Source organism: Miscanthus floridulus, chromosome 14 (genome assembly GCF_019320115.1).
Source record: "Miscanthus floridulus cultivar M001 chromosome 14, ASM1932011v1, whole genome shotgun sequence".
In the NCBI taxonomy this organism is placed as follows: Eukaryota; Viridiplantae; Streptophyta; class Magnoliopsida; order Poales; family Poaceae; genus Miscanthus; species Miscanthus floridulus.
In genome coordinates, this window is record NC_089593.1 from 72425362 (window position 1) to 72439875 (window position 14514).

A 14514-nucleotide genomic window follows, 5' to 3' on the forward strand; every position below is an offset into this window, starting at 1 on the left:
TTTCGGAAAATTCGGAGTTAAGTGGGTTTTGACTTTTGAGCGAATGTACTTTTATGAGGCACTGGGCCCGGGCTGTCAGATAACGTTGATAGGCCGGCCCAGTTGATGCAAAACGAGATGGGCGATTTGATCGTGGGTCAGTGGTGTAATTTTCTCTTGGAATTCCTTTTCTCTTTCACCTCTCAAATCAAAGGAGAAACTACTGATACTGGGAGGATTTGTGAAAAAAATATACTGTATTTAAATCCTTTTATATTGTGTTAAACTGTGAAAAAGTCTACTTAACCCATCGACTATTAGTGGTTGTCTACTTTATCCCATCAACTATAAAATCAAGTATTCTAGTCCTCAAAATATTGAAAATCGTCTAAATAGACGGTTTTCAAGGTGGTTTTGCTGATGTGGCGTATTAAAAAATCTATATAACCCCATAATATATCAATAGTTGACTGCATGACCCCCTCAACTATAAAACATGATATTATAGCCTATAAAGCATCAAATAATGTTCAAATGATTCACTAGATGATCTTTAGGGTTATGTGGACACCGTATCCCGACAGATTGGCTTAAACACACATGCTTGCACGCAGGCCATTTGTTGCCTCCAACTCTCTACTCTTTCTAGACTAACACACCGTCCAACGAGCAGCATGTGACATCTTGTCTCCTGCTCCACCTTCCATCACTCGTCGATGCATTGAGCTCAAACATGCCACGCCTACATCATCGTCATTCAGCCCCTCCCACATCCTCCATCCGATCGTCCTTCAATTTTTTAGGTATAATAGCCTAGGAGGAGAAAGCGAGAGGAGCGAGGAGTCGGGTGACAAGGGCGCAAGCGTAGTGCATGTGCTCAATGTCGTCGAGGAGTGCATGAGGTGGAGTAGGAAACAAGGTGGTGTTCATCGGGTAGTAGCACAAAATTAAAAAAGAGTTCAAAGAGGGTGACAGCCCATAAGTCTATGGCAAGCATGTGTGCTTATGTTAGTGTGGTGATACATGACCATTATTTGAACATTATTAGATGCTTTAAAGGCTACAATATCATATTTTATAATTGAGGGGTCATACAGTCAACCCTAGATATGCTAGGGGTTATGTAGACTTTTTAATATGTCACTTTAGCAAAACTATCTTAGGGGTTTATTTACACGGTTTTCAATAGTTTGTAGGGTAAAGTACCTGATTTTATAACTGATGGGGTGAAGTAGACAACCACCAATAATTGAGTGGGTTAAATAGACTTTCCCCCGTCAAACTGCCAGGCTAAAAAGTAGTTGAAAGTATCGAAGCTTGTCATGCAATGCTCCCTCAAAATAAAAACTTTGCTACTACTACAACAATTTCGATCACTTGCAACGAACCACCTAATTTCTTCGCTCTAGGAGTGGATGGACACCGCTGCTGCGGCCGTTGACCGAGTAGGCTCTGCTGCGTTTTGGATGTGTGCCGTTGTTTGGCTTGGCAGCTGTTGGCCTGTTGTGACCAATCTTCAGTTCAATTGGATTCCCCCTGCCCGGCCAATTTGGGACAACCGACCTAGCCACCAAAGTTTTGCCAGCAGCCAAGATTGGCGGACATCCAAATGTGTCCTCAGTGGCTTCCTCCGGTTGTTTCTAAGTGCCTATGTGTCGTGTTACGAATTAGAACGGCAATCCCTCCAAAACGGACACTACAATAACTGCGCCAACCACTCTGCATGTGCACCACTCTGCAGTGTTCTCAGTCGGTTTTGTTCTCTTTCTCACAGTACTGAGGTTGTTCAGTTGTTGCTAATAATTCAGTCTGAATATATTCTACTACAAAGCAAGTAATCCATGCTTATCGTGCCGCAAGGATTTAAGCTCTTTAGGTCACCATCGATGGATGAGGAAAATGAACTTTGGACAGCTACGTCCATCTCTTTGTGAAAGTGCCATCTGAATATACATCAGTAGAAATGTACAAGCAGGAACTAGTAGTACAGCACAAACAAGAACCATGTGTATTGTAATTTGCAAAAATGGGCCACAAATTATAAGCGGCAAAAGGGCGCTACTAATTATATAGATACATGTTTTGATGCATGGTATTCTCTCTTTCTTTTTGTTTATTTCAGAAAAAAAAAATGCAGTTTCTACTTGCTAGCAGCTACCAAGGCAACTACTTTCAAAGGCAACCACGGCAACTACTTTCAAAGCTCATCGCGCCTTTGAGATGGGCCTCATCAACCTGGAGTGAAATCTTGGCTCCCTGGGAATTGTAGGAAGCTTCACTGACCTGCATTTTCACATAAAAAGATTTAGCTGAATATAGTTTGAAACAAAACAGTTGCAGGTACTTGCATTTAATTATATATGGAAATGTACATGAAACTATGGTTTGAGTTAATTTAGACCTTCTTGGATGCTGAGGTTGTGAGATTGAGTGATTGATCATGCAAAAAAAATTGACAGATCATCAGAGAAGGCAAAAGGATTAGAAATTCAGTACCTTTTTGGCACAAAGGGCTTGGAGAAGTCCGGCATTGGATGTGCTCTTGGAACCTACTCCTTCCTTAGCTGCTTGATCTCAATCTCCTCATCCAACTGCACAAGAATACATCGTACTGATGGATAAGTCTCATGTGTGGCTGGTCTTTGTGGGGCTGTGCTGCTCACATGGTCCTTGTGGCTGTTTTTCTATTTATAGGACAACATCTTAGACTAGAGGACATCATCTTAGACTAGAGGACAACATCTTAGCTAGGACAACATATTAGCATCTTAGACTAGCATCTTGACATATGCTTGGCTGGCTAGCAGCCTATAAATATGTAACCCCAACCCCTCAGGTTGGTATGACATTTGTGTGAGTTTATGTGAGAAATAGACAAAAAAATTGCCCCAACTCCTAGTGTCATCATCTCTCGATGAGAGTAAGAATTCTCCTACTACCAAGAGTGAGAATTCAGCGGCTAACAACTGGTATCGGAGCCGTATTATCCTGTAGCCTGAGCATCTCTTGCTCATCTTCTCTCCCAGCCCCACAACAGCCCCAGCTGTTGGCAGCAGCAGCTCCTCCGGCCGCTCCTATTCACTCCTCTCCCAGCTCGTCTGAAGCAGCCCTCTCCCCACGCAGCAGCCCCCCGGTAGCGCGTCATGTCCGCGGGGCAGTCTCAGTGCTCGGTCGCCTCGAGCACGCGGCGTCGGTAGGAGGCTGGACTTGCCGCGGCAGAGGAACGCGAGCGAGCGGCGACAGAGACCGCTGCAGCGGCGGCAAGGGCGTCGATGCTGGCAGCGGCGGAGCTGGCAGCAGCCAGAGCGGAGGCGGAAGCGGCGGCGGCGGCGAATGCAGTGCATGCGGCGGCAGTGGAGGTCGAGGCTCTGCGCGGCAGCATCGGCAGCTCCATTTCCACTGACGACACTGCCGACGCGGATCTCGAGCTGCTAGAGAGGGAGGCAACGCGAGCGCGGGCGGCGCAGTGGGCAGCCGCGCACGCCCACGAGCGTGGCGGCAGCCCAGATAGGCGCGGACGCGCTGGCGGTGCTCCTAGAGGAGGCGCACACGGCGGTGGCGCTCCTGGGGCAGCCGCGCACGCCCACGAGCGTGGCGGCAGCCCAGACAGGCGCGGACACGCTGGCGGCGCTCCTGGAGGAGGCGCGCACGGCGACGGTGCTCCTGGAGGAGGCGCGCACGGCAACGGTGGCGGACGGGTCGATGGAGAGCGCGGCCTTCACAGGCAGCGTGGCTCTCTCTCCTCGGATCGGTACCGACGGGTCGATGGAGAGCGCGGCCTTCACAGGCAGCGTGGCTCTCTCTCCCCAGATCGGTACCGTGGTTACCACGGGCTCCAGGCTGTTGTTAGGGACGTCGGTCCCAGCGGTGGGTGGCCTACCCTCGCTAAGACCAACTACGTCGAGTGGGCTGCGGTGATGAGGGTAAAGCTCCAGGTGCGGCACATGTGGGAGACAGTCCGGTACGGCGACGTCGACTACGACCTAGATCGACGGGCGCTGGATGCTCTCATCGCTGTAGTCCCGCCCGAGATGCAGTTCTCGCTTACCAGCAAGCGGACTGCTAAGGAGGCTTGGGACGCCATCGCTGCGGCACGCATCGGCAGCGACCGCGCCCGCAAGTCCACACTGCAGGCACTTCGCAAGGAGTGGGAGAACCTGGCCTTCAAGCCAGGTGAGGACGTTGATGACTTTGCTCTCCGTCTCAACACTCTATTGCAGAAGATGGTGCAGTTCGGCGACGACACCTACGGTGAGGAGAGAGCTGTCGAAAAGCTCTTCCACTGCGTCCCCGAGAAGTACAAGCAGATGGCTCGCTCGATCGAGTCTCTGCTGGATCTCTCCACGATGTTGATCGAGGAGGCGATAGGTCGCCTCAAGGTCATCGATAGCGATGAGCCACAGTCCCTCTCAGGGCCCATCACCACTGGCGGGAAGCTCCTTCTCACTCGGGAGCAGTGGCTTGCCAGCCAAGGTGATCGAAGGAAGGGGGAGCCTTCTTCCGTGACAGGCGGCCGCAAGCGTGGCAAGCCACGCAAGGCGCGCAGAGACGCCCAGGCCGGGGCGCGAGGACGTGCCGAGGGTGATGCCCGCGGAGGCGCCCAGGGCGGCGCCGCCGACAGGCACAAGCCGGCACGAGATGACACCTGCCGCAACTACGGCCAGCTTGGCCATTGGGCCAAGGACTGTCGACAGCCACAACGCGGCCAGGCCCACGTCGCATAGGCGGAGGAGGAGCCGGCTCTGTTCATGGCACATGCCAACATCGAGCTACCTCCAGCGGCACCGGCCGCAGCGGCTCTCCTCCACCTTGACGAGCCAAAAGCACACGCCCTCCTCAGCGACAGCTCCGGCAACGACAAGATTGACGGGTGGTGCCTCGACACCGGCGCCACCCATCACATGACCGGTCGATGGGAGTTCTTCACCGAGCTTGACCCTAGCGTCCGAGGCTCCGTCAAGTTTGGGGATGCCTCCGGCGTGGAGATCAAGGGCATCGGCTCCGTCATCTTCACCACCGTGTCTGGTGAGCACAGGCTGCTCACCGGAGTCTACTACATCCCCGCGTTGAAGAACTCCATCATCAGCTTGGGACAGCTGGATGAGAACGGTTCGCGCGTGGTGGTTGAGGATGGAGTCATGAGGATTTGGGATTGTCGTCGTCGCCTTCTTGCCAAGGTATCCAGAAGCGCAAATCGACTCTATGTCCTTAACGTGCAGGTGGCACAACTCCTCTATCTCGCTGCTCGTCGGGACGACGAGGCGTGGCAGTGGCACGAGCGTTTCGGGCACCTTCACTTTGAGGCCCTGAAGTGGCTCAGTGCCACGGAGATGGTGCGAGGCCTGTCGTGCCTCGACCATGTGGAGCAGCTCTGCGACATCTACGTGTTGACGAAGCAGAGGCGACTCCCCTTTCTACAACGGGCTAGCTTTCGAGCCAAGGAGAGGCTCGAGCTTGTGCACGGGGACTTGTGTGGCCTGGTGACACAGGCCACACCGGGAGGACGACGCTACTCCCTGCTGCTCGTCGATGACCTCTCCCGCTACATGTGGGTGATGGTCCTCGGCAGCAAGGGAGAGGCTGCGGACACCATCAGGCGCGCGCAGGCTGCTGCGGAGGCGGAGTGCGGCCGCAAGCTGTGCGTGCTACGCACCGACAGCGGCGACAAATTCACGGCGGCTGAATTCGCGTCGTACTACGCTGACGAGGGCATTCAACGCCACTACTCCGCGCCGTACAGCTCGCAGCAGAACGGCGTCGTCGAGCGGCACAACCAGACGGTTGTGGGGATGGCTCAGGCCCTCCTCAAGTAGAGGGGGATGCCGGCTGTCTTCTGGGGAGAGGCGGTGGTGACGACCGTCTACATCCTCAACCGCTCGACGGCAGGACGCCGTACGAGGCTTGGCATGGGCGCAAGCCGGCGGTCTCCCACTTACAGGTCTTTGGCTGCCTCGCGTTCGCCAAGGAGCTTGGCCACATCAGCAAGCTCGACGACAGGAGCACTCCGGGAGTGTTCATCAGCTACGCGGAGGGCTCGAAGGCCTACCGCATCATCGACCCGAAGACACAGCGTGTGCGCACGGCGCACGACATTGTGCTCGACGAAGGGCGAGGATGGGCGTGGGACAAGGCGGTGGACGACGGCTCGGCTCCAACGTACGACGACTTCTCTGTCGAGTACGTCCACTTCGACGGAGCTGGGGGAGTAGGCGGCTCTTCTTCGGTGAGCGCGTCTACCCCAGTCCCTGAGTCTCCACCGATCCCGACGCCTGCTACTCCGACAGCACCACGCTCTCTAGCTAGGACCTCGGCTGCGATGAGTTCTTCGCCGGCTCCACCACAGCCGGCAACGCCACGCACTCCAGCACCAACAGGCACCACTTCGGGCACGTCTACTCCACCACCAGCTCGTGTCGAGCACGGCCCGGTTGAGCTCGCTACTCCGCTCTCTCACGACGAGGAGTGCGTCGATGCGTACCACGACGGCGAGCCGTTGCGGTACCGTACGATGGAGAACTTTCTCGGCGACCAGCCAGTGCCGGGACCAGTGCCTCACGACCTAGAGGTGCAGTTGCACATTGCGTGTGACGACGGCGAGCCTCGGTCGTTCACAGAGGCCGAGAGACACGCGGCATGTCGCGCCGCGATGCAGTTGGAGATGGATGCGGTTGAGAAGAACCGCACCTGGGAGCTTGCTGACCTTCCTCGTGGTCATCGCGCGATCACCCTTAAGTGGGTGTACAAGCTGAAGAGGGATGAAGCTGGTGCCATCGTCAAGCACAAGGCTCGCTTGGTGGCACGAGGTTTCGTGCAGCAGGAGGGGGTCGACTTCGATGATGCCTTTGCTCCCGTGGCACAGATGGAGTCCGTGCGACTCCTCCTTGTGCTAGCTGCCCAGGAGGGCTGGTGTGTTCATTACATGGACGTCAAGTCGGCGTTCCTTAACAGCGACTTGAAGGAGGAGGTCTACGTGCACCAGTCGTCGGGTTTTGCGATCCCCAGCAAGGAGGGCAAGGTGCTCCGCCTGCGCAAGGCCCTCTATGGCTTGCGGCAGGCACCGAGGGCGTGGAATGCCAAGCTAGATTCCACGCTAAAGGGGATGGGCTTCGAGCAAAGCACGCACGAGGCGGCCATCTACCGACGGGGCAATGGAGGAAATGCCCTGCTGGTGGATGTCTACGTGGACGACTTGGTGATCACCGGCACCAAGGATGCGGAGGTGGCGGCATTCAAGGAAGAGATGAAGGCCACCTTCCAGATGAGTGACTTGGGGCCTCTCTCCTTCTACCTGGGAATCGAGGTGCACCAGGATGACTCTGGGATCACGCTTCGACAGACCGCCTACGCCAAGCGTGTCGTTGAGCTAGCTGGGCTCACCGACTGCAACCCAGCTCTCACTCTGATGGAGGAGAGGCTGAAGCTGAGCCGCGACAGCACAACGGAGGAGGTGGACGCTACGTAGTACCGGCGTCTTGTGGGGAGCCTTCGCTACCTCGCCCACACACGGTCGGACTTGGCATTCTCTGTCGGCTACGTTAGTCGGTTCATGCAGCGACCGACGATGGAGCACCAACAGGCTGTGAAGAGGATCATCCGCTACGTTGCGGGGACTCTCGACCACGGCCTCTACTACCCAAGGTGCCCTGGGGCGGCACACTTCATCGGGTACAGCGACAGCGACCACGCCAGTGACATCGACACCAACAAGAGCACGAGCGAGATCCTCTTCTTTCTCGGCAAGTGCCTCGTTAGCTGGCAGTCGGTCAAGCAGCGGGTGGTGGCCCTGTCCAGCTGCGAGGCCGAGTACATAGCGGCCTCCACCGCTTCGACTCAGGCGCTCTGGCTCGCTCGACTGCTTGGTGATCTCCTCGGCAGAGACACTAGAGCGGTGGAGCTCAGGGTGGACAGCAAGTCCGCTCTGGCCCTAGCAAAGAACCCCGTGTTCCACGAACGCAGCAAGCACATCCGGGTGAGGTACCACTTCATCCGAGGCTGTTTGGAGGAAGGGAGCATCAAGGCGAGCTACATCAACACCAAGGACCAGCTTGTAGACCTGCTCACCAAGCCCATTGGGAGAATCAAGTTCCTTGGGCTCTGCTCTAGGACCGGAATGGTTCAACTCTCCCACAAGACGACGCATAAGACTTAGGGGGAGAATGATGGATAAGTCTCATGTGTGGCTGGTCTTTGTGGGACTGTGCTGCTCACATGGTCCTTGTGACTGTTTTTCTGTTTTTAGGACAGCATCTTAGACTAGAGGACAGCATCTTAGCTAGGACAACATATTAGCATCTTAGGCTAGCATCTTAGCATATGTTTGGCTGGCTAGCAGCCTATAAATATGTAACCCCAACCCCTCAGGTTGGTATGGCATTTGTGTGAGTTTATGTGAGAAATAGACAAGAAAATTGCTCTAACTCCTAGTGTCATCCTCTCTCGATGAGAGTAAGAATTCTCCTACTACCAAGAGCGAGAATTCAGCGACTAACACGTACCATGGATGGCCTTATTTCTTACACCCGAACAAGATGAACTCGTACCAATACCATGCTGTAAGTTTCAGATGGATATAGGCATCAAACCTTCTGCTGGCTTTCCCTCTCCAGTTTCACTTCCTCCATGAAGCTATTGCGCTCAGCGACCTGCAGGATGGAAAGACAGCCGATGCATAGCAGCCCTCAGGAATCAGCGACAGAGAGCGAGCATCGCAGTGGGCAACTTTGGCTATCGAACTTGACGCGTTTGACCACACGCACATCGCTGTGCAGCACGTGATGGATCGGTTCCGTGGGTTCCTTTGTTGGAGGTTTCGCGGGGATCTGCAGAATAGAAGGATCAGAGAAAGGTTGAGCAGACATTACCACTTGTCACCTGGGATAACTGATGAGGGATGGTCCTTCCTTAAAAGTTCAGAAACAGTAACAGAGTAACAGACTAAAAATTGTGTGCCAGCCCACTGTAACTAATCACGGCAAAGGAAACGGTGCTAGAACTAAACTATATACATGAAAATTCCTGTAGGCAATGACGACCATGGTAAACCAAGCAACAATTCACCAAGTCTAGCAGTGTTAAGTGGACACTATGAACTGAAATTACTGAAGGCGTAGCTAGCGTACCTCTGGTTCGTCAGTTGTGTAGGGTAGACCTTGCGTGACTGGATGGCACAGCCTCTCCTCCTTTACCTGCATCTTCCTCAACCTCTCAAGAAAATTTTCTTCCTTGGCTTTTCCTCTTTGCTGAGTACAGGAACAAGACACAATTTACTCAGTTAACATACATACAGGCATGAACAATTTCTTCAGAAAGAAGTACAAGCATGGACAATTTCTTCAGAAGGACAAGCATGGACAATCGTAAGGTGTTATGAAGCACTAGGCCCTCGTACCTCGGTCCTGAGACGGAACGGCTGCCGAGTGGTCACCCTTGTCACCTTCCTGCTGCAACTCCAGGCCCTATCCGACGATCCGGTGCTCTGTGATGTGCAAACAGTGTCTGCGCAAAATGGGCAAATTCATTAGCTGAACGAGAAATAGGATTACGAGCATGCCGCGTGCGTGGGTGCGTACGTTGTATGGGCTGTGCCGCCGTTGGCCTCGTGCACGGCTGATCCTGCTGAATTTTCAGAGAGCGCATCAGCAGAAGGTGTCAAGAACGGCAAAATAATGCGTTATATGCAGCGATGGGTGAGGAATCGAGACCTGGTGCGGTCGGAGGCGTCTAGGATGCAGGCGACACCGGGGATGACCGGGAAGGAGACCTCGGACGACGACGCAATGGAGGGGTACGACACGTCGATCTCCTCGGCACCCCGCGGCGTTGCTGGCAACGACACCGTCGCTGTCGCGGTCGCGGTTCCCTCGTCCTTCCTCCTCCTCCTCGCCGCGCCTCTGTTCCGCTCCATGGGGGCGCCTCCGCTCGAACGTGTCCACCAGGTACGTGACGCGGCCCTCGCCGGGCTCCGGGAGGCCCGCCATGGCATTCTCCATCGCCACGACCCTCATCGCCCCGCTGCCCCGCCGTTCTTGGTCCACCTCGCTGCAGGGGTAGGAGAGCTTGGCCCGCACCTCGTCGTCGCGCCTCGGCGGCGCCCGACGCCGGCGCGCGCGGCGCGTCGTACGCCGCCACCGTGCCCGCCGCCGGGGTCGAGCACTCCTTGTTCTTGGTGCAAGAATCCACCAACCTCCTCCTGGTCGCCGGCCCCAGCGTCCTCTTCGCCGCCACCGGCGTCTTCTTGGCCGGGGACGACCCAGGGCCGCACTTCTTGGCCGCCTTGCCGCCGGCGCCAAGAACCGCGGGCCCCGCGACCTTCCCGGCGCACGCCCCGAACCTCCTCGGCTCCCGCCGCGCGAACGAGGATGGCGCGTCCTCGTGCGCCAGCCGATTCTCCGCCTGCGACGGCAGCGGCGGCGGCGACACCACCACGGGCGCGAACGGCCGCCGCGGTCCTCCTCTGGCTCTCGTCGCCGCAGCCGCCATCGTCCCCGATCAAAGCGTGCGCAAACCGGGAGGAAGACGAAAGCTTTCGAAACCCCGAGCGGCGGTTGATGAGCGAGAGTTATGACTTATGAGGCGCGATCCGAGAGGGATCGGATGGAATTCGCGTTTCGAAATCCGCGTGGACGAATCGAAACGAATTTATAGACGAGGAAGGAGGAGGAGACGAGGCGAAGCCGGTGAAGCAGGGGAACGTAACGTTGCCGGCGTGCGGCGCTGGCGCAACGGCTAGCGGCCAAGCGGCCAGGGGTTTTCGGCCGCTGCGGAATTTCGGGGCCGTTGGATCGGGGAGCGGAGGGGATCTGTTGCCGTTGATGAGTGGATTTATTGAGTTTAGAGTGGGTTATCTGGAGTATTTACCGTTGGTGAAATCCTTTGGTGTGAGATTAAGCAGTGAATCTGGCCTTGATCTGATTTTTGCTACTGAAATGAATTGGGATTTAGTGAGTGTATCGTCGTTAGGAACTAGCATAGCGTTTGGTTCACGTAACTGTAACGTGATTTGATTACTGCAGGTAACAGATTCCATTATTTTCCGCACTCAGGGAATCGAGTCCCGCCGTTAGCTTAGAGCAAGGCTAATAATATAGCCGGCTTGCTGGCTGTAAGATTTTTTACAGCCTTCTCTTAGCCCACTCATACAGTAGTTAGCTCTTTACAGTTAATATATGGCTCACTTGTCACTCTCACAAACTTTCTTGGTTCTTGTGCCCAAGCCGACTGTAAGCTTACAGCCCACTTGTCCTCTCTCTCCTCCCCTCTCTCCTCCACCTCAGCATTTAATCGGCTTACGGCCTGCTATTATACTTGCTCTTATACCGCACTATATAAAACCGATACAGCTCCAACCTCAGCGTAATTAGATAACGATACGTTGCCTTCTCCCGCAATTCCATTCCCTTTGCATTTCCGTTACCATTTCAGGAACCAAACGCCTTGTAGGATGCAGGGACCAAAAAAAATCAAATCAAATCTCAGTTAGGCCTCGTTCGGTTAGGGCGTATCACGCCAGGAATTGTTCCGGCCAAGAAAATTCTTATATAAATTAAGTAACGAATCCGGCCAGAAATTCTTCCTGGTGTCATTCCCGCGGGAAACGAACGGGGCCTTAGTTACTTTCACAATCGTTGCAAACATACAAACGCCATACCTGAAGATCAAGTGCAGCAACGACCTCAAGAATATTTGTAGGAGCATGTATAGCAACAATCTCAAGAATCTTTGTAGGAGAATGCTTATTACCATACTTGTACAATTTGTACTGTCCTCTCCATATATACGGATACACATGCATATGACCAATGCTTCCTAGCATGTTTGGAAAGCCAGATATCAGTGAGTTGCAAGTGTTAAATGTGTAGCGCCGTGTTCTGCAGTAGTGCTGTGAGGTTATCTTCATATAAAATACTCGATATGAGGTGCATGGCAACATACTTACAGATGGTATAGTTCGATGAATCTTGTAACTTAAGAAACGACTAAGCGAGCAAGGAACGGACCGGACCTATTTCACCAGAGATAAAAAATGAATATGATACTTATTTATATACGAGCAACAATAACAAAAACACACTTTAGAGTGAGTCACAACATTAGGAAGAAACCTAAGATCTAAGATACCCAAGAGGGATGGTGAATTGGACTAATTCTAAATTTCTTGCAATAATTAAGTTCTACACCTAGCCCATTTCACCCCCTATGTCTAGAAATGTTTCTATTGTTCTACCGCATAAAAGTTTTACACCTTAGGTTCCAATCCTACTCTAGCATAGTAATTCTAAGAATGTAAAGACATGAATTGAATTGCTCAAATGTAAATACTCAAAGTAAAGAGAAGGAGATGAAAGCGGCGATGTTTTTTCGATGTATCAAAGAGTCGCTACTCCCCACCAGTCCTCGTTGGAGCACCTGCGCAAGGGTGTAGCTTCCCCTTGATCCGCGCAAGGATCAAGTGCTCTCTACGGGTTGATTCTTCGACACTCCATCGCGGTGAATCACCCACGACCGCTCACACCATGATTCGCCACGATGGAATATCGAAGAATCAACCCGTAGAGAGCACTTGATCCTTGCGTGGATCAAGGAAGAGCTACACCCTTGCACGGGTGCTCCAACAAGAACTAGTGGGGAGTGGCGACTCTTCGATACCTCGAAAAAACATCGCCACATTTCTCTCCTTCTCTTTACTTTGAGCATTTACATTTGAGCGATTCAATTCATGTCTTTACATTCTTAGAATTGACATGCTAGAGTAGGATTGAAACCTAGAGTGCAAAACTTTTATGCGGTAGAACAATAGAAACACTTATAGGCACAAGAGGGTGAAATGGGCTAAGTGTATGGCTTAATTATTGCAAGAAATTTAGAATTAGCTCAATTCACCCCTCACTTGGGCATCTTGATCCTTTCAACTCCGTCGCGGTGAATCGCCCACGACCGCTCACACCATGACTTGGGTCATCCACAAGCTCCGTTGGATGATCACCAAGCTTCCAATCACCATCGAGTCGTCTAGGTGATGGCGATCACCAAGAGTAACAAGCACAAACTCTCACTTGACCAAGACAAACCTAATGAGAAAGGTGGATACACACTTGCTACAACCTATGCACTAATAAGGTCCTTAATCTTTGATTCTCAAATCTCAATCACACCACTAGGCTTTTGCTCTCCCTTGCACTCTAAAGATGTTTCTCAACTGAATAAATGGGCAAGAGAGCTAAGTTGGACGAGTGGGAGAAGTATTTTTACTCTCCACTTCAAAACATACCCATTGAGGTCCAACTCAGCATTTTCGGGGTGACTGGACAACTCAGCATTTTCGGGGTGACCGGACGTGTCCGGTCAGTAGCCAATGGCTACATGACGCCAGCATAGTCATCAGACCATAATAGAGACCGAACTCTGTCTAGCGTCAGATCGCCACCCATATGACGCGTCTGGTCAGCAATTTCCTTCTCTAGATGCTTATTGTTGTTGACTAGACGCAGCCTCTAGTGCGTCAGGTCACAACGTTCTCAGCGTTCGGTCTTTCGTGAGTGGTGCTCGCTCTCTGCTATAGTTGCGCACACCTGCGCGTCTGATCCTGATTAGGAGCCAGCATTCGATCGTCCTTTTGCCCCTGCAGCGCACGCCAATAACTGATCGAACTCAGCACAGTAGCGTCCGATCACTGCTTCTACTGCGTTCGGTCAATGAAACAACACTCCATTCACTTTCAAATCATGCACCTTTGTGAATGAGTTTGACTTCAATCAATCTTTGGGCTATACCTGAGCTACCTAGTGCTAAGTTTAACAAGTGTGCACCACACCTAACACATTAGACTTACCTATGTCAAGCTACTAGTTCATACCCCCCTTAATAGTACGACCAAAGGAAAAACAAAGTCCTAAACTACTCTAAGTGTCTCTCCAACGCCAAACGACACTTACAACTAGTCCGTCATTAACCTTGTCGTCCATCCTTTGAAAACCAAAACGATTTACATTGACAGGGGCATGAATACCATAATTGCCCAATTAATCATCATTACCATGACCTAACTCAAATTGCCTCTACAAAACACACGTTAGTCACAGTAATCTTATGTCATCATTAATCACCAAAACCCAACTAGGGGCCTAGATGCTTTCAATCTCCCCCTTTTGGTGATTGATGACAACACTACCTCGAGTATGTGTGTAAGAGATGGGTGAGGTTTTCAACATGCTTGGTTTATATAAGCAATTGACAATAAGAACAAAAGAGGGTTAGGCATGCTTATATGACCCAAGCCAACATGATGTACTCACAAGATATGAAAGAAGCACGAGTACACAAAGTAAAGCTCATTTGAACCAGAGTATAACGCGGAAGCAAGGCAAATGAGCAAAAGCAAGTGACATGACATATATATCAAAGTTGAGAGCACACATGTCACAAGAGTCTTACAATCACATATATAACACAATGTATGAAAGTAAACATGAATGCATAAAGTATCACACACTCCCCATAAATCTAACATACTCGCTCCCTCTACCCCTTTGGCGTCAA

At 52.4% G+C, this 14514-nt stretch overlaps 1 protein-coding gene across 1 annotated transcript; it reads right to left on the reverse strand.

The window, feature by feature from the left end:
- Nucleotides 1–2091: 2091 nt before the first annotated feature.
- Nucleotides 2092–10501, reverse strand: LOC136502544 (uncharacterized). Its single transcript, XM_066497809.1, has 8 exons — nucleotides 9681–10501; nucleotides 9549–9594; nucleotides 9368–9474; nucleotides 9099–9218; nucleotides 8736–8798; nucleotides 8562–8621; nucleotides 2476–2570; nucleotides 2092–2262 (listed from the first exon to the last, which is right to left on the reverse strand). The coding sequence occupies exons 1-7, from the start codon at nucleotides 9981–9983 to the stop codon at nucleotides 2529–2531; spliced, it is 741 nt and encodes a 246-aa protein (XP_066353906.1). The 5' UTR covers nucleotides 9984–10501; the 3' UTR covers nucleotides 2092–2262; nucleotides 2476–2528.
- Between the last annotated feature and the right edge of the window lie 4013 nt (nucleotides 10502–14514).

What these genes read in the sequence shown, in the direction of transcription:
- LOC136502544 (XM_066497809.1), bottom strand. Translation starts at nt 9,983, where the DNA reads ATGAGGGTCGTGGCGATGGAGAATGCCATGGCGGGCCTCCCGGAGCCC. An exon ending in GGCGGCACAGCCCATACAAC is followed by an intron (nt 9,475 to 9,548) that starts GTACGCACCCAC and finishes CATTTTGCGCAG; the next exon opens with ACACTGTTTGCACATCACAG. An exon ending in CGTTCCGTCTCAGGACCGAG is followed by an intron (nt 9,219 to 9,367) that starts GTACGAGGGCCT and finishes TCCTGTACTCAG; the next exon opens with CAAAGAGGAAAAGCCAAGGA.